The sequence below is a fragment of the Pseudoliparis swirei genome, chromosome 4, assembly GCF_029220125.1.
Source record: "Pseudoliparis swirei isolate HS2019 ecotype Mariana Trench chromosome 4, NWPU_hadal_v1, whole genome shotgun sequence".
Classification (NCBI taxonomy): Eukaryota; Metazoa; Chordata; class Actinopteri; order Perciformes; family Liparidae; genus Pseudoliparis; species Pseudoliparis swirei.
In genome coordinates this window covers 21,383,729-21,402,646 of record NC_079391.1, presented here as the reverse complement: position 1 = coordinate 21,402,646, position 18,918 = coordinate 21,383,729, and the positions used below count along the sequence as shown (strand labels likewise).

Here is an 18,918-nt window from a genome sequence, read left to right as displayed (position 1 = left end):
CATATATATATATATATATATATATATTCTGGTCTTATCACATCTGATATAAGTTGGGTATTGCATTGTACTGATCACTCTAGTTGTAGCTTGAAATTGCTTTTTCATGAGGATAATTATGGGAGTGACATAGGGAATATTTAGTAACTTTCAAGCATTATCCATCACCATATATGTTACTCTTTTATGTAACCAAAAAAAGACGAATGGAAATACATGGATACATGTATAAAGTGTTGTGCACAACTGGGTTACACATTGTGACTCGCAAATTACCTATAACTGTATATTTTACTCTTGTGGTAGAATATAGGACCAGAATTCTACTCGGACTGCTCTAGGTCTCCTCTTTTTATGGGAAAGTGATACATCTGTTCTTCTCTTTATCTGTGAAATACATCACTGTATATTTCAACACTTTTTTTATAGTGGCATGCTCTACTGTTGTGCTCCAGGTAATTCTTAGATAAATAAAAAAAGTGTCCATTGTTTCCTTAAACTAACTAAAGATGACACTAGGCCCCTCGGTCTTTTACCTCTCTGCCAGTTGCGTTTACTTTGCTTCCGCTATTGTTCTCATGATAGATGAATACCTTTTTTTAATATTGATGATAGCAGACACCCCCTTGCGTATGTTAACTCATGCTTCAAATTTTTTTATTTGAATTTTTGGGTAATTTATTAATATCCTTCATATCTTTGTTATGCTTGTATTTGAAACATGTTTTTTGCATATTCAAGGTTTGTAATTTACTGTAAACTGTTTTTTGCTGTTCATGGACAATACTTTTACAAAATAAACTCATTGGAATGCAGTCAGGCTGTAATACTCATTACACACAGCAAAATACAAATGTTTACATCGGTGAAGAATATAGCCCAATACGTCATATATTGTGCATTGCGTATGCGTTATAGCCTACTGCACATCAGTGATACCACATACTATATATTAGCCCATGCAGCGCCATTTATACATTACGATACAACTTAATATGTGTTTAATTTGCTACTTTAAATGTTCACATTAGCCCATGTTATTATATTTATCTAAAGCAGTGATGCACACAATTATGTTTCACGAGACAGCAACACTTAAATGTGTGTATAATATATATATATAATATTATCCTGTGTATATATATCTATATATGTATATATAGATATATATATATATGTAAAACATACATATAAATATATATGTATGTGTGGGTATATATGTATATATACACTACCGTTCAAAAGTTTGGGGTCATCCAGACAATTTCGTGTCTTCCATGAAAACTCACTTTTATTTATCAAATGAATTGAAAATTGAATAGAAAATATAGTCAAGACATTGACAAGGTTAGAAATAATGATTAATATTTGAAGTATTAATTTTGTTCTTCAAACTTCAAGCTCAAAGGAAGGCCAGTTGTATAGCTTATATCACCAGCATAACTGTTTTCAGCTGTGCTAACATAATTGCACAAGGGTTTTCTAATCAGATATTAGTCTTTTAAGGCGATTAGCAAACACAATGTACCATTAGAACACTGGAGTGATAGTTGATGGAAATGGGCCTCTATACACCTATGGAGATATTTCATTAGAAACCAGATGTTTCCACCTAGAATAGTCATTTACCACATTAACAATGTAGAGAGTGTATTTCTGATTAATGTTATCTTTATTGAAAAAAGTGCTTTTCTTTGAAAAATAAAGACATTTCTAAGTGACTCCAAACTTTTGAACGGTAGTGTATATATATAATGTATGTATGTTTTACAGGTGGTGGGATCTGATCAGGGCCTTGTTTGCGCAGTCACTAGTCCCTAATGCGCAGTCCGCGCGCAATGCTGAACCTCGGGTGTGCGAGGACTAACGCATGCGCAGTAGTTATCGAGTAATTCGGCGCTGAAAAGGAAGGAGTCTACTTTTGTAGTGGGACAACCAAAGCAGCGCTCGCGAGGGGAAGCGCGGTATTCATTAAAAACAGCGTCCAGCCTGTCCCTTTGCTTCCGAGCATTGTGACGAAGCGCAGAGTTAGGAACATGGCGGATAAAGAGGGTAGGTTTGTCACAAGTACCTGTCGAATAGCGGTGGCCCGCGTGTGCCGCTTTGTGCGCGCGCCACGGCCGTTTAACTCTAGAGATGGGTGCTAGCATGACATGCTAGCTTAGTAACGCTAAAGTCCTATCGGGAGGGGGTGGGCTCATTGGTTTTAGCTTTAGGTTCTGTGTGAGTTTCTTCGTTTTTCCCTCTTTTTTTTTTAACGCGTCATGTCAAACCTCTACTCTCTAAATCCAGTATAATTGCACCAATGCACAAAACAAGCATATAATTGAACTTACGGAAGTGTCTGCGTGTTGTGACGCGACCACAGCCCCCTAAACTGAAATACGCCGAAACGTTACGTTAGTTGATTTCAGGAAGCAATATACCACTTCTGTATCTCGGAAAGATGGTTAATAACAAAGAATACGCTCCCAGCTGAGAGTAAATAGTTTGTTATGACGTCTTGAACCCCTAGTAGCTCCAGCAGAACCAGACTGGTTAGACATAAAACACAACTGTGTGCCCCTGATCAACTTTCCCACAGTGAAGACGTAACTATTTCTACTGATAGGGAATGACCCCGTAGCTGCTGCTATGTATACATACATACATAGCAGCCTGCACACACATACACACCTGTGACTTATCCTGTGTTGTTCTGCTGAAGTGTACGACGATGCGGTGGAGGAACGAGTCATCAATGAGGAGTACAAGATCTGGAAGAAAAACACACCTTTCCTGTATGACCTGGTGATGACTCATGCTCTAGAGTGGCCGAGCCTCACTGTCCAGTGGCTTCCAGATGTCAACAGGTATGTGCATGGTCTCCATCCTACTGCTCATGTCGTGTGTCTGCCAAGCTACTTGTTATCTCCCAGAGATAAAATAAAAACACCGTCTGTTTTTTGCTGTTAATTTTCCTGCTCTATTTGTCTTGGTCCTCCTCTTGGGTTTGCAAAGGACAGAACTTTGCATCACAGTCAACATCTGGCCAGAAGTGGGCAATCTCCCACACGTCGTCTGTGATAACCTATGAAGTATTTTTACTCGGCAGTAATCGCAACATACCAAAAGCCCCACTCTGATGTTAAAGCCGAAAGTTAAAGCAATCTTGGCTTCACAATGCGGATTAAAAGCGTTTCCATGTCGTGGAACTCTGCAGGCCAGAGGGGAAGGACTACGCCGTTCACAGGCTGGTTTTGGGGACCCATACATCAGATGAGCAGAACCACCTTGTGATCGCCAGCGTCCAGGTACCGAATGATGACGCCCAGTTCGATGCCTCGCACTACGACAGCGAGAAAGGAGGTAAATAATCTGGGAGTTACCCTAGTAATGTAGGAGAATACTTCTCACACTCATCCGGATAGTAATCACGTGTTACCACTTTAAATGTCTTTTCTTACTTTGTAAGGTCAGTGAGTCGGTGTATATTTACACAAACAAGTTCACAATGTAATATTTCTATTATTATTTTTAACATTCATTGATTCTCACCAAAGAAAGCGGTGTGCCTCTGGAGAGCTTCATGACATGTTTGCACAGTTGCTCGTCGTGTGAGCGATGATAGACGATGGCCATGTCACAACCTGGTTTACACGACTTAGGTTCAGACATTTCATATTGTGAGGGGAATTATGAATGAGTCAAGACTAGAGTCATGTTTAATTCTGTCTTGATGCTTATACTGTTTTATTCTGTCTTCCAGCAGGTACGTTGCCCAGCTGTGAGTCAGTGTGCTGAAGGCTCAATGCTCCTTGGCTCTGTACCAGAGGTAGTATTAGTATGTTATTGTGGCCACGGGAAGAACAGTTGAGGTACAGACCACGTCTAGAAAACTTACGACACAACTTCACTGCGAAATGAAGGGGTGACCTACGAGTTCACTACGTATTGGTCTGTGAGTTCTCTCCTTTTGAATTCTTCCTGCTCCTACATTGTGCCGCAGTTCAGCTGCTGCAACCGCAACCGTCGCTCAGAAATGAACCGTCGGACTATTCGCCAGTTCTAGCACATTCACACGTAATGGCTTTCCTTGATTAGCCAAAACAAAGTTTGCTGTGGCAGATACCGATATGTTAACAGATTTTATATTTGTCTAACAAATGCCCGAAAAGTGAAGACAACATATATTTATTTTTAGATTAACAAGTTTATTTTTCTGAAACAAGTCTCAAAACTGAAAAATATATTTATTCTTTTCATTTTTTTTGCCCCTTGACTTCACAGTTTAGGTTTTTGCATTTTTGTCACTATGATGTTTATGTTCTGACCGCTCGCATCCCTTTCACACGGCACCCCGTTTCCTTGTGTGCTGCTCTTCTCCCGACTACACGCGTCCTGATTTCTGCTCCAATAAAACCCAACATGTGTCAGATGAGTGGCCTCACAGTCTCGCTAACCAGAGGATTTGGTGGCACTTCTGACTGGAACGAGCATCGTCGTCATCGAGTAAAATATAGACATGCCGCTAACAAGAGAACAACAGAGGAAAGGCAGAGGGACAAAACAAGATTGACGTCAAGACAAGGCGTCACATTATCGGGATGCGAGCACAATAATTAGTTACAGATATTCTGCATTCCTAGTGAAGTAAACTGACCAACCAAGATTCAACCTGCGCTTGTCAAGTGTCCATTTCCTACCAAGAATGTGCTTCATTCTGATTGTATTCTCTTGTCAGAGTTTGGCGGATTTGGTTCAGTAAGCGGGAAGATTGAGATTGAGATCAAGATCAATCACGAGGGAGAAGTCAACCGAGCCCGCTACATGCCCCAGAACCACTGCATCATCGCCACCAAGACCCCCACCTGTGACGTGCTGGTCTTCGACTACAACAAGCACCCATCAAAGCCAGGTTCGCTCACGATGTGCATCCGAGGTCGCACAACTCCAGCGACTCGCGCACCGTGGTGGTGAACGCAGTGTTGCTGTCCGCGTTTCAGATCCCAGTGGGGAGTGTAGTCCTGACCTCAGGCTGAAAGGCCACCAGAAAGAAGGGTATGGCCTCTCCTGGAATCCCAACCTCAGCGGCAACCTGCTCAGCGCCTCCGACGACCACGTAAGTGCCGAGGAGTAAAAGCCAACTGGGCTTTCGTTTGCTGGTGTTCCAGCGCAAATATGAGACTGTGGCAGAAAGACGGGTCCAGAGGGCTCTTCAGACACACAGTTACACACGGTCAGTGGTCAGACACGAGAGGCTGCGTTAATGCCGATTGCACGTTTTGGGCAAAGTTCTGTTCCTGGAGATCAAACTGTTTATGCCTGGTGGGGAAAAAAGATATTCTTATTCCAATACTGCGAGGTGACGTGGCGTACGTGTTACGTCTCTTTCTTTAGGCGTCACCAATTGCTACAGTGAGGCGAAGATTACATTTACTTAGAATCTTCTCTTATCTTTTACAAAAATACATATTAACATCTTACTTGTATTACTGAATGTAAGAGATGTAGTTTTAATGCATTTGAACTACTTTAGATTCCGTTGGGTACTGCAATCTACCACATCCATCGGTATTCTGTAATCTTATATGTTTTATCAAAATAACTTGTAGCTCCATGGTGAAAAAGGGTGTAAGTACCAGTATTTGAAGTACTATAAAATAAAAGTAGTTGGTGTGCCCAGTGATGCGGCGCCTTTTCACCTTTCTGTAACTGCAAGGGGACAGAGATCCTGACCGCTCCCCTCTCGTTGCTCTGCAGACCATCTGTCTTTGGGACATCGGCGCCGGCCCAAAGGAAAGGAAGATCGTGGACGCGAAGACCATCTTCACCGGCCACACGGCGGTGGTGGAGGACGTCTCCTGGCATCTGCTCCACGAGTCTCTGTTCGGCTCCGTCGCCGACGACCAGAAGCTCATGATGTAAGTGGCCGTCAACATTTTGTTAACGGGGTCAAGAGATTAGTCAAGTGAAAAAGAAAAGCTCCGTGTTATTGTTTTAGTTCTAAACTAATCAGTCGATGTCCCCTCCTCCATCCTCCACCAGATGGGACACCCGGTCCAACACCACGTCCAAAGCCAGCCACGCGGTCGATGCTCACACTGCCGAGGTCAACTGCCTGAGCTTCAACCCCTACAGCGAGTTCATCCTCGCCACGGGTTCTGCCGATAAGGTCGAGATGAGGAAATACACTTTTTACCACAATTGAACCCATCGGATTGATTTAGTATTTAATGTTAAAACGCTTGTTTTGTTTGCTCAGACCGTGGCGCTGTGGGATCTGAGGAACCTCAAACTGAAGCTCCACTCCTTTGAGTCCCACAAAGACGAAATCTTCCAGGTCAGAAAAACAAGTTCTGTTATTTGTTGATTAGTTCAACAAAGCATTGTATGAATGTCAGTCTGCAGTGAGAACACTTTTATTATAATACTAGTGTAATATAGAAGCGCACTCGGTTTATTAATAACGGTAATAATAGATTTGTTATGGGAACACAAGCTTCACTGATGAAGCTGTAACGCCCAACGGATCAGCTCGTTTTGTAAAGTCCAACAGGACGCAGGAAAGTTGCTGCCCACTCGTCTGGGGGCCGGGCCCCGCTCCTTCCCTGGTGATGCTGCGTTGTGGTCAGCAAATCTGTGTCAAAGTCAACATTAGAATCCTTGCGGCGGTCCCTGTGTGGTCTGAGCGTCCATCTCGGACAGACGAGATCCTGTGTTCTGTCTCGTCTCATCACCGGTGAGACTAACGAGACCACGGAGCTCCATTTCTACATCAAGGCTCCACACTTGGGTCTTGGTGAATAAACCCGCGTGGCCACAGAACCGCGCTGCCGATGAGGCCAGGGAGCAAACCGTTTGGGAAAGTATTTAGACCAGCAGGCGCCGGTTAGTTTTGAATACAATCTGAAATAACATTCCGCACAGTCTCAAAAAGTGAAAAGAAAAACGTCAAAGTGAAAAATATATGTGTATATATATATATATATATATAAATAAATTGTAAAAGGTGACGAGACTAGAAAAGGATGCAACCGAGTTAATCGCTCAACTCTAGTTTAGTGGTGTATGACTCAGACTTTAACTCTAAAGCTTTAAATTCAACCGTAATTATAACCATTTAACGATAAACACAAATTCAACACGCCAATTTATCAAAGAAAACCCTCCATTTTATCGGGAAACACTGGATTGCGGTGGGACCCACTCAAATGAGCCTACATTGGAAAACGATCAACATCATGTCAATTCTGTCAAAACAAAACTCATGTTAATCCCAAATGTGACTGCATGACTTTTTCAATAATTCCAGCAAGTGAAGAGAAGCGCGTTAACTCCGAGTTATCAGATAATTAATAGTATGTGTTGCATTTAAATTCAAGGTTCAGTGTTTGCTTACTTGTTGTGTACTAAACAGAAACATGTGGCAACAGAAGTGTTAGTTGTGCGTGGGTTTTGGGTTTGTTGATTAAATTACGAGTTCCTTGGTCACACATCAGCTCGCAGGCCGTCAACCCAGAAAGAAAAGTGGCCCACGTTGCTGTATGAGCGTTCCAGTGACCGCCTGTCCCGGTTCTTTAGGTCCAATGGTCTCCTCACAACGAGACCATTCTGGCGTCCAGCGGCACCGACCGGCGTCTCAACGTCTGGGATCTCAGGTACGAACTCCTTCAATAGCTCACAATCTGTCAGTGGAACCGCGACACCGTGAATATGTGATGTTTAAATATGAACTCACTGGCCTCAACAGTTCAGGCTGACCAATACTGGATTTTGAGACCAATATTGTTTTATTGGTTAAAATATAATATTATAACATACAAGCGATCTTTAAATATATATTTATGCCAGATTTTTCTTTGTTGTCCGTTTGGGGGGAACTCAACGTTGATAAGTCACCATGGTGATAAGGGGAACTTGTTGGCAAACCGTTTTTTATTTTTACAAATCCAGCCGTTACAGAGCAACAGTCTGGAGAAACCAGCTGTTTAAGTCCAGATGTTTTCTTGTCAGTTGGCCAACACTGCCCACACAATGTGATGAACACTTGCATCGAAGAGTAAACAATACTTTTTGTCTGCTTTATTTATTGAATTTTTTAGTAAAATTGGGGAGGAGCAGTCTGCAGAAGATGCTGAGGACGGCCCACCGGAGCTGCTGGTGAGTGATGCCCGACCACGGGGTCCAGTCTCCTTGAGAGGCCCATGAGTGCCAGCAGCCAGTGACCTCACGTATCGGTGACCGTTTCTCACGCTCGCCTCTTCTGGCAGTTCTTAAAATGCTTCTCGTCTAATTTGCGCCCGTCAGTTCATCCACGGCGGCCACACAGCCAAGATCTCCGACTTCTCCTGGAACCCCAACGAGCCCTGGGTCATCTGCTCGGTGTCCGAGGACAACATCATGCAAGTCTGGCAGATGGTGAGTCCAGCTGCCGTCCATCACCCATACCGTCTGTCCTCAGCGCCACTCGAGCCTCAGTCCAAACCCCCTGCATCTTAATTCTCTGGGGGGGGGGGGGGTCCTAGTCGACTCTTAACCCTCCTGTTACCTTTCGGGTCAATTTGACCCCAGGCTGTTTTTCACTGTGTCAAACATATAAGAAATATCAACTTTTTTATATATTTAAAGGGCTATTTAGGTAGTCAACAAACAAACATAAAGTACCTCACACTTAAACTTGGGAAACAATATTAATTCTAATAATTTTCTGGAGGTTTTAATTGCTGGGGTCAAATATGTTAGTAAATGTAAAGGTAACAGGAGGGTTAAGAGCTGTGTGTTAATGGGAGAACCTTATGCTGTCGCTCTGCAGCTCGGCCCCCCGTTAAGTGTTTTGTCCTCTTCCTCCCAGGCGGAGAACATCTACAACGACGAGGAGCCAGACAACACCCCTGCATCAGAGCTGGAGGCTCAGGGTTTATAACCCGGCTCTGCACGAGACCTCCGCCTATCACCCCCCCGCCCGTCATTATCCCTCCCCGGCTTCTCAAGTGCAAAAGTAAAAGTCTGCTCTCCACACAAACGAACATTAAGAGTCGGAGACGAGGCGGTTGGATTCCAGCTCATCTCGCTCACACGTCACCACGGCCCAGGTGCCCAGCGGCACGTGGGAGGGGCTTAAGAGTTGAACATGTCGTACCAGCTCAGGCGGTAGACCCATGGGGGTCTTTGAAGATTTTAAAGTACAGGAAACCTTCAGGTGCACAAGTCACGGAGCTGTTAAGGCCAGTCAAAGGGCTCATGCAGGGACGTGTCATTTCAGTTTGACTTTGTCGGCTTCAGAAACCAATAGGAAACCCCAAATGCCCATCTCCAGTCTTTTATACTTTATCTCCCATAATAATCGTACTCAACACATTAATGGCGCCCTTTGAAGAAAACGAATCCCTGCTGTCCGTGCCTCCTGTTCACAAGGTACATAAGCTCTTCAGTCTTTGGTTGAGTGAAGGTGTGGGTCTCAATTGGTGCACTTGAGGGAAGAAAAAACATGTTTCCTCCTCCTTTTGTTACATAATGTGAATTGTTTTCTGCACCACAAATTGCAATAAAATTTTTATAACTTTTCAAAGATAAGTTCATTTTTTTCAATAAACAAATGCTGCTGCAAATGTTAACTTCGCTCTGAGGAATGACACAAATCCAGCCCTGGCAAATTCTACAAAATGTTTATTGGAAAAGCAAAACAGGAATTTAAGAATGTTTTACAATCAGAGGGGTGTGGGCTTCATGTGGAGTAAAAACAGAGCTCTCGAAGCTATGGCGACCCGCGGCTTTCAGTTGGTCTCACCTGCAGAGGTAGATTCTGACATTACCTGAGTCACTCTGGGGCAACGCCAAAGGAAAAGTCTTCCCTCGGACGACGAGACCGCACCCACCCAAAGTAGAAATCACACACGCACCGCCCGACCCGGTACACGTTCACATCAAGTGTTTTGCAACTATTTAAAGTTGCCAAAAAGTGCCGATCGCAGGGGACCGCGGTCCACGATGCAGACGAAGCAAAAGATAAATAAGATACTCTTTGAAATTTATCTTTTTATTCAAAATGCATCAGAAAACGTAAAGTCCCATTCAATCTTTATCAAGTGTCCTAGATGTTGAGGCCCATTATTCTGATGTTTGTCGTTTTCCCCCCAACATAATTTACGGAGGCTCGTTTCCCAGAGGATGAAGGCGCTTCACAACTCCTGACTGGAGCCGACGATGGAAATCAAATGGTACATAAAAGTTCTTTACATTACTTTTCCCTCAAGTGGGCGCCAAGCCAGCAACAATAAGTGTCTTGACCTTTGTTCCCATCTTACTTATTACATTTTATTGGTGGGTCAGAAAACAAGGTGGAACTATCAAACCCACTTTTTAAATCTCAGATTCACTTCTGGTTGAATTGGTCCGTGTTTAATAAACATATGGAACACCCTGTGGGCCAATACGGGCGACAAACAGGCCCGAGTCGGACTTCGCTCTTGTTCACCACGACGTCCATCACACTCCAACAGGAAGTGAACAACGACAATATGCGTGTGATGAACCCAATTTGATTGAAATCAAACTGGAATGTTCAACGAGACGACGGAGAGACCACGCGAAGGGAGAGACAACTATTGGACTTTAGCCCAGTGCCAATGGAAATGGCCTCTGAAAAACACGTGATGGGAGAAAGCGGGGAGTACCAAGAACCCGGTCACTACATCCAAAGTCAACGAGGGCAACGTTTTTAGAACCGAATCCTTGATACAATCATTTTATTCCTCTTTGACTATTGCACAAATGAATGATATGGGCTTAGATTCAGTGCGGGAACCCGGAAAAGGCAAGTCTAGAATTTTAAACGGAAAAACAAAAATCTCTAGTCTTCCCCAATGAAGATGTTTTTTTCTTTTCTGGCTAGTTACAGGAACCAGGCTGGAGGTGTGAGGAGCCCTCCGATCGCACCAGTCTCACACACACACACACACACACACAGGCCGTGGAGGCTCCTTCAGTCCTGCTGTGAGGTTTCCGCAGGCTGGCTCGTGGTCTTATCAGTAGCAGCCGGTGTGGGGTTCTGTTCAGGTGGTCTGGGAGCTTGGTGGACCGCCGTCTCTGGCTCGTCGTCCTGTGCCGACCCCTCCACGGCCTTCTTCTCGTCGCCGTCGTCCTGCCCAGCGGAGGGCTCCTGAGGCTGGGCTTCAGGAGGCGCCGCGGTCCCCTTGTCCTCCGGCTCCTCCTGAGGCTGGGCTTCAGGAGGCGCCGCGGTCCCCTTGTCCTCCGCCTCCTGGAGGAGGCGGAGCTGGTTGTTGAGGTCGTTCCTCTCCTTCTGCAGGGCTCTGCACAGCCGCTCCAGCAGCTCCAGCTTCCCCTGCAGGGCCTTGAAGTGTCCGTCACGCAGCGTTTTCTACACCACAACAGACAAAGGTTCAGAGTAACTGGCCTGAAGAGAAGGCCACGGCGTCGGGCCACATGGGACTGAAAGCCCAGCAAAAAGCCAGCAAGGCCATCTTCAGTCAGGCTATTGAACATGGATGTGTGAAAGCAGAGGAACCAGAACAGAATTACATTTCCTTTGAGACCAAAAGGCAAAGTTGACAGACACCATACTAATTAAAATCGGTAAAATCAAACAGTCATCAACAATCACAAGGAATCTAAAGTCTTTTTAAATCCACAGCAGCCGAACGAACAAGAGCAACTGAGTTCAGACAGAAAAGCAAAGTTTAGAGGCTTGGTGCGAACCGGCAGAGAAACACGTCCGAATTAAGTTGAAAATGTTTGAACCCAAACGAAAGACTGGCGAGCAGCGCCGTCTTTTATTTATTTACCTCCATAAAATATGACGGCAGGAGGAAAGAGCTTACGGCCAACGCCAGCTGCTTAGGGTGAGCTAACAGCAGGGTTCACGTCGACCGATGGATTTACAGGACTTTAAACCACATGTCCATGATCAAACTGAAATCTCAGTGGATACATGAAAGTGAGAAAATGTAGTATTTAAAAAAATGACAATTCCAAAGCATACAATATACCTTAAATGGACAATAGTCAAATAGGTGGATTAAACAATAAACATTTATATACAGTTTATTATTATAAACATTTATATATATATGTTTATTATTGTCCTTTATGTGCAAATACATCTGTTGGACTGTAAATAGTGGTTCAGGCTTTGGTCAGTCAGAAAGACTTCGGGCCTTCAACACGTTGACCACGAGACTCTTAAAGTGAAGGAGTCCAACGAGCAGAGATGAGCGTTTGCTTTCAACACAAGCGTCAAATATCAGGCTGGCACCTTCTAATGTTTAACCCTTGTGTTGCCTTCGGGTCATTTTGACCCGAATCAATATTACACCCTCCCCCCGCCTTTGGGTCATTTTGACCCGATTCAATGTTTCACCCTCCTGTTACCTTTATATTTACTAACATATTTTACCCTTTGGGTTCAATTTGACGCCAGCAATTAAAACCTCCAGAAAATTATTAGAATTAATATTGTTTTCCAAGTTTAAGTGTGAGGCACTTTATATTTGTTTGTTGACTACCGAAAGAACACCGACATTAAACATTGAATGGGGTCAAATTAATCCGAAGGCGGGGGGAGGGTGTAATATTGATTCGGGTCAAAATGACCCTAAGGCAACACAAGGGTTAAAAGAACAATGTGAATTGTTACCCTTCAGTGGCCACATTACCTCCAGTCAGGGCTTCAGTGACTTCCTTTTCAAAAACATATGGATTATTTTAAACTCGACGTAAATGAACATGTGAATATAACAAATTTCCATGACTTTTCGCAAACTTTTATGATTTAAGTATTTTCCATGACTTTTCCAGGCCTGGAAATTACCATTTTAAATTTCCATGACTTTTCCAGGTTTTCCATGACCGTACGAACCCTGTAACAGGCGTCCAGCGTTGCCTTGTGGTCTGAGAGTCTCCAGCAGCTGCTCGGTTGGTCTGACGGCTACGAAGCAAAGAGAAGCGACTCACCTCCTCGGCCATCTGCAGCAGCGCCTGGTTGTTACTTTCCCATTTGGTCCTCCATTGCGTAGTTTCCTTCTCCAGCTTCTTGATCTTCTTGGTCATCTAGGAGGCAAAGCCAAACAGTTAGTGGCAGGAGAGAAAAAAATGGGGGGGGGGGGGGCAACAAAATAACTGAGACACGAAACACGAGCCGCCAATATGAAGCCCGTCAGTCACCTTCTCCATCTCCTGTCTGAAAGTGGTGAAGACCTCATTGCTTTTAGCCAGGGTGCTCTGAAACTCCTCGAACTTGTCCATGTACAGTGAGAGCTGAGAGGGGGGAGGACAAGAAGAGGGAGGAGTCACTCAAACCTTTCCGCTGGGCCGACGAGGCGTACACAGTATATCCCCGGCGGAAAAAAACCAACATGGGGCTTCCGCTCCCACAGAGGAGCTGCGCTCCGACGAGTCCGTACCTGTTGTTTGAGCTGCGTCTCTTGCTCCTTCATCAGCTCGCAATTGCGCCTGGACTCCGTGGCGTCCTTCAGCAGCTGCAGCAGCACAGGTCAGTCAGTGCATCGTCCCCAACACCGTGAACACCGTTTCATTTCATTTTGGAAATGTGTGCCCGTCTTTGAACCTGCGGGTACTCACAAAGTCTCTCTCCCTCTGCTGCTTCTCCTCCACCTCTCTCATCATCTCGGTGATCCTCTGCAGCTTGGCGTCCATCAGCTGCTGCTGGAGCTCCTTGTGCTTGAACACCTTGTCTATGTGCTGCAAGGGAGTGGGGTGGTGGGGGGGGGACACAAACCCTGTGTTTAGCAACATTAACGACGTGCTCAGTTTTTTCGAGCTGCCGAGCGACCTGAAACTATCTTTATATTCCAAACTGTTGTTTTATGCTTTACTAAAATATCGTATAGAAAACCTAAAAGAATATTATTGGGGGTGGGGGGGCTTTTTGCAGCGGTACCTCCTCTCGCAGCTCGTACTGCTCGATGAGCTTCTTGAGCTTCTCGGCCAGCTCCATGTTCTCCTGCCTCAGCTTGGTGTTGTGGGAGCTGTGCTGCTCCATCTGCACCTCAATGTCGCTCAGGGTCATCTGGAAGTGCAGCATGGCCTCCTTCCGCTGCTCCTCGTACTCCCTGGACCGTTGGCCGTTTTCCTCCTGAGGTGGGGGGGAGCGGGGGATGAGGGCGCGAGAGAGAGCACAAGTACTTTAACGGCAACACATGACATCACGTAAGCAGAGAAGCGCTGTGCATAGGACAAGTGTAACGCTTACTAAAGTGAATTAACGTGAGTTAACGTTCCAAGAAAGACTTTTCTCGGCGTACCTTCAGCGTCTTGTTGTGCCTCTGCAGCTCCCTGCAGAGGCTCTCCAGCTTGCTGCGGGCCAGGATGGCCTTGCTGTGCTCGCCCTGCAGGTGAATCTTCTCCTTCACGATCTGAGACTGTTTCTTCTGCAGAGCTTTCAGCCGCTTCTGCATGCAGCGGCTCTCCTCCAGCTGAACACACAGTCAGCACCAAAGGGGTCACATTATGGGGAACTGTTTTTCAAAAACATGTTGGAGATAAATAACATCACACTTATTCATTTGGCAAGGAGGGTCAATTAGTCTCCCATCTAATATACAGTAAAAATAATAATAAAACAGGGGGAACATGCGACATTCTAGAGAAAAGACAGAAGCCAAGTCTGATAAGTCTTCAAGTGCAGATATGAAGATACTCACCAGGTCTGCATATTTCTTGCATAAAGCTGCTAGCTTCTCCTCAGGAGTGGCGAGGGAGTTTAGAGCCTGCATCAACAGAACCACCTCCTTCCCTGGAACAGAAAACCACAACATGAGGACGAAAAGAAACACAACACATGGGGATGCTTTCCCCGTACGACACATTGTTATTCATGCACAAGGCTGCAGATCAACAAAATGTGAAAAAAAGGTGACGCAGCTTGAATAATTTTTTTGTCTGAACACCTTTGTAATAAGCAAATATGAATTTGTATTCATATTTGCTTGTATAATAAATATTAATAAGCAACAATATTCCACCAAAGGTTATTTTTATTTTCCTCTTGTCATTTTAATGACTAACAACTACTGTACTAGGAATAACACGATAATAGATTTCATCTGGAACTGGAAACGTTTTTGGAAATGGTCAAACTGAATATCAATTATTCCTGTGGTCTACACAATGACACCATTAAGTTTTCAATGTATGTATTGACAAAAAATTAGATGCGTAAAAAGATTATTTCCGAGAACCACCACCAATACATTTCTTAATTTCTATTGAACTGAATAAAGTTCCTGCATGACCCTTATACCGAATGTCTCCATGCACACCGGTTGCCGAGTTTATGGTCATTGAGATATGAATATGTAACATTTCAAATTGCATCATCTGTTCAGGTAACAGCGAGTATTAAAGTGATACATGTATTCAAGCTAATGTTACGGATCTGACTGATAAAAAAAACAATGTGATAAAAAAAAGAAATATGACTTAAACACGTGCGTCTCCGAGTGCTCCTAAGACATGGTGTAGCGCTCTTACCGAAGGCCTTTTCCTCTGCGGTCTTGAAGTCCCCCCCGGGGTCGAGCTCTGCCTCTCCCAGGTCGCTGAGGCTGTCCTCTCTGCCCGGGGTTTCCCCCCTCTGCTCCTCGGCACAGCACAACCCCAAGCCGAACTCCGCCACCTCTTCCTGAGAAGACGCCATAAAATAATATTGGTAGAGCAGTTTCCACTGAGCCACTGCACTGAAAAGGAGCTGCGCTAGAGTATGACAAACTGAAGTGTCTGGGCAGATTTTCTGATCAGACACTTCCCAATTTCAACCAAAAAAACAGCTGCCCGTTTTAGGCACTTTTATGGAGGTTTATCTAAAGAAAAGATGATATTTGTAAAAAAATATATTTTAAAAATGCACCCAAAAGGAACAGCTACTTTCAAGAGATACTCAGTGGATATTTTCAAAAACAGTGATGTCAATTGACACAAACATAAATGGCGTGACCATTGAGAGGGCGTCCAGATGTCGGTGGTGTTTGTGTACCTGACATGGGCTGTCCAGGTCAAGGGCAGAGTCGCTACCTCCAACTATTCTCCTGGTCGCCACGTCGATCTCACAAACTCCTGTCGTCTCCATCGCAAGCTAGAGGTTCATGGTGAAAGCAGAATCATTAGAACATAGAAATTAGATTTATAGCATTAACCAAATAGTATCTGTAGACAAAAGGAAATGGGGGGGGGGGGGGTCAATAGTTTGTGTGCTTCTTTGTGTATTGAGTGAGGCGATAACATGTGATCCAGATGTTCTGTTTGGAGTCATGCACCCACAAGGCTTATCGCACACCAAAACACGATGAGAGAATCCACGAGATTCACACCTTTGGAAAGTTATCCCCAGTCTATTCTTTCCTGTAAGGCTGATATTATGTATTAATGTGTCATTCCCTCCATCTCGATAGTCAAAGAGAAAAGAGACTGCGCACAACTGCCAACATACTGTGTTTGACATTTAAAAAAAGGAAGCGACAGCTTTTATTCTATAAATGATCAATTATCAAAATAGAATCAGAATTGAACCAATGATAAAAATCCATCAGAGTCATTTCTGTCCACCGACGGTGCAGAGCAGCTCGTCAGAGGGTGAGAAACACTCCTTTCTATCTTCAGTTTTCAGACAGTAGATGTCAACAATACAGTGTTCAAAAACAACAACAAATACAGCTCCTCAGAGCGCGTGCTGAGCCTTTACAGGAGGCGCTAGTTAATGCAGTCTAAGCGGCGCAATAAGACGTATTCGACGGCAGGTCACGTGTGTACAAAACAGCGGCAACGACAACAAAAAGTGTCAGCGCTGCGCACGGCGAAGTCCGACAGAACAGCCGCACCACCGGCTACGGCTCGGGCCTACGAAGCGGCGACTGGGTCGTCCTCGCGTTGACTCCCAGCCGGTCAAACGCGTCACATATCTGTCGGTGCCTTCTGATGAGACGGTTCACGTTGCCGTGGACGCGGACGGTTCTGTGAGACGTTAGGATTTCCTCAGGCGTAAGAGCAGAGGCAACTTCGCTGCAGTTCCCCGCAGAACTCGCCGACGAGCACGGCGAACATGTTGGGCCGAGCGGTAGCCACGCTGCTAGCTTAGCGAACTCGCAGTGCGAAGAACACTTTGGGGTTGATCTCCTGTTAGGAGAAAATAACTGCTTTCTTAAACCTCCATCTCCGAGGAGGAACAAAACACACCAACACACACTTGACATACCTGTAAGGGCGTAACGTAAGATCTTTAAACGTAGCATACTTGCCCAGGGCTTCTGTTGATCCCGGTAAGTTGCTAACGTTAACAAACATCAAAAAAGTTTAAATACTAACAGGGTAAGCACCTGTATCACAACAATACCGCCGAATAGCAAGACTCCTCATTCTAGGTATGATTACGGGTCGTGTTGGGCGTACTGTCAGGAAGGTGGTTCGTTAGCTCGACGAAGTGAGTTTAAATGTTGGACATCTCACAGGGAGCCCGGTGTGACGTTCCGTTGACACAGGACGGAACGGCGCATACGGTTCCTGGTCCCGTGCGCGAGCTAACTTTAGCTCCACGCGCAGCAGGTATCTCGCTAATTTACCTGGAGCGAAACGGCAGTTAACGTTTGATGTACACGCTCGAAGCACAGCTCGTTAAATTAACACACCGTTAACCGGGGGAGTATGAAGCTAACGTTAGCTAACACTTTGCTATCGCTAGCATAGCTAATGCTAATCTAGCCCCGCGGCTAACGCTGGAAGTGAACTTTACTTAGATAGCGGATGTGTCACCCCAAATGTAAACACGTGCCGTCTGATACTGACAGGTCACGTACTGCGCCGACAGTGTGTAAAATAAGCACGACACAACAGCAGAACAAAAACATACGTTGCTGGAATAGCTCGAGCGGTTACCTGTGTTTTCACACTGGATGGAAGCAGCACCCAGTTATCAAGCTAACGAGGCGACTGTCCCATAACAAGGACGACTTCCTGTTGAACGTGTTTCACAATAACGCTGCAGCGGCTATCAAGCGTGTCCTTGTGTCAGAAGCATATGTATAGTCCATAAAATGGTTAAACAACATGTGTTTAGCAGGCAGCAAAATATGCACTTTCCCAATGTTTACGCTTTGCCATTTAATTGTGCACCTGTTTTATGTACTTTAGGGTAGTAATGTCAATAATATTCCTCATAAACATTGTTTGGCCTTCTTTTTTTAGCTCCTGTGATATGTGACGTAAAATGAACTGCACCATACCTTATTGCGTGTCGTCGCAACCGTCTTTCCACACGCTAATGACATCTTTTGTGAGGCTTTTAATTTGAAGGTAGCATCCTAGTGATTCTGGTAATGACCACGCTAACTTGATGCTGCCAAAGTCAAAACCAAAACCAAAAGCTGGTCTTTTTCCAGCACGTCAGAGAGGGAGGAAACAAGCAGCTCGATCCCGACTCACATCAACAGTTACAAATACGACGTAGCCTATCTGCATCATCGAAAACGTTTAATAAACAATAAATAAAAACATCCTCTTGGCATCACTGCAACTTTTCATTTTTCAAACTGCAGTATTGGAAGACTACAACTCCCTATGTTTTTTTCTAATCTGAATGCATAAAACAGATGAAAATGAACATTTAAATAATGTGTAGAGTATGCAGTGAATTGATTACTCATATCAGAAAGATCCAAATAGATCCAGCAGATGAGAATATGAATCATTGAATAAATCGGAATTACAAGCACCAGAGAGGTCACTACAGATCAGTCGCGGGCCAAATGATGGATCCCACTTATAATGCGATGTGCACATATTTCCTGGCCTGCATGCGTGATATAGAAGGTCCAGCGCATTTTCTTAGGCCTCGGGTCTTGTCTTCACTTTTTGGCTGATGCTGTTTCAACATACATCATCATTACATTACATTACATGTCATTTAGCAGACGC

General features: G+C 44.6%; 2 protein-coding genes and 1 pseudogene across 3 annotated transcripts; 2 read left to right on the top strand and 1 right to left on the bottom strand.

The window, feature by feature from the left end:
- Window positions 1-18,918, top strand: part of LOC130192427 (serine/threonine-protein phosphatase with EF-hands 1-like) — a 991,358-nt pseudogene that overhangs the window by 740,685 nt on the left and 231,755 nt on the right.
- LOC130192433 (histone-binding protein RBBP7) lies at window positions 1,925-9,544 on the top strand. Its single transcript, XM_056412432.1, has 12 exons — window positions 1,925-2,052; window positions 2,708-2,852; window positions 3,203-3,348; window positions 4,721-4,897; window positions 4,986-5,101; window positions 5,743-5,903; window positions 6,028-6,154; window positions 6,245-6,322; window positions 7,564-7,640; window positions 8,085-8,142; window positions 8,290-8,400; window positions 8,834-9,544. The coding sequence occupies exons 1-12, from the start codon at window positions 2,037-2,039 to the stop codon at window positions 8,903-8,905; spliced, it is 1,284 nt and encodes a 427-aa protein (XP_056268407.1). The 5' UTR covers window positions 1,925-2,036; the 3' UTR covers window positions 8,906-9,544.
- On the bottom strand, window positions 9,631-17,933 carry txlng (taxilin gamma). Of its 2 annotated transcripts, none has more exons than XM_056412426.1 (11): window positions 17,881-17,933; window positions 15,989-16,087; window positions 15,490-15,637; window positions 14,661-14,752; window positions 14,262-14,432; window positions 13,898-14,092; window positions 13,579-13,698; window positions 13,401-13,475; window positions 13,162-13,254; window positions 12,952-13,047; window positions 9,631-11,359 (listed from the first exon to the last, which is right to left on the bottom strand). In XM_056412426.1, the coding sequence occupies exons 2-11, from the start codon at window positions 16,079-16,081 to the stop codon at window positions 10,964-10,966; spliced, it is 1,479 nt and encodes a 492-aa protein (XP_056268401.1). In that variant the 5' UTR covers window positions 16,082-16,087; window positions 17,881-17,933; the 3' UTR covers window positions 9,631-10,963. The 2 variants fall into 2 exon arrangements, with proteins under 2 accessions (XP_056268401.1, XP_056268402.1); XM_056412427.1 differs by lacking the exon at window positions 17,881-17,933 and adding an exon at window positions 17,243-17,263.

What these genes read in the sequence shown, in the direction of transcription:
- LOC130192433 (XM_056412432.1), top strand. An exon ending in CTACGACAGCGAGAAAGGAG is followed by an intron (nt 3,349 to 4,720) that starts GTAAATAATCTG and finishes GTATTCTCTTGT; the next exon opens with CAGAGTTTGGCGGATTTGGT. An exon ending in TCATGCAAGTCTGGCAGATG is followed by an intron (nt 8,401 to 8,833) that starts GTGAGTCCAGCT and finishes TCTTCCTCCCAG; the next exon opens with GCGGAGAACATCTACAACGA.
- txlng (XM_056412426.1), bottom strand. Translation starts at nt 16,081, where the DNA reads ATGGAGACGACAGGAGTTTGTGAGATCGACGTGGCGACCAGGAGAATA. An exon ending in AGCAGAGGGAGAGAGACTTT is followed by an intron (nt 13,476 to 13,578) that starts GTGAGTACCCGC and finishes GTGCTGCTGCAG; the next exon opens with CTGCTGAAGGACGCCACGGA. An exon ending in TGCTGCAGATGGCCGAGGAG is followed by an intron (nt 11,360 to 12,951) that starts GTGAGTCGCTTC and finishes GTTGTGGTGTAG; the next exon opens with AAAACGCTGCGTGACGGACA.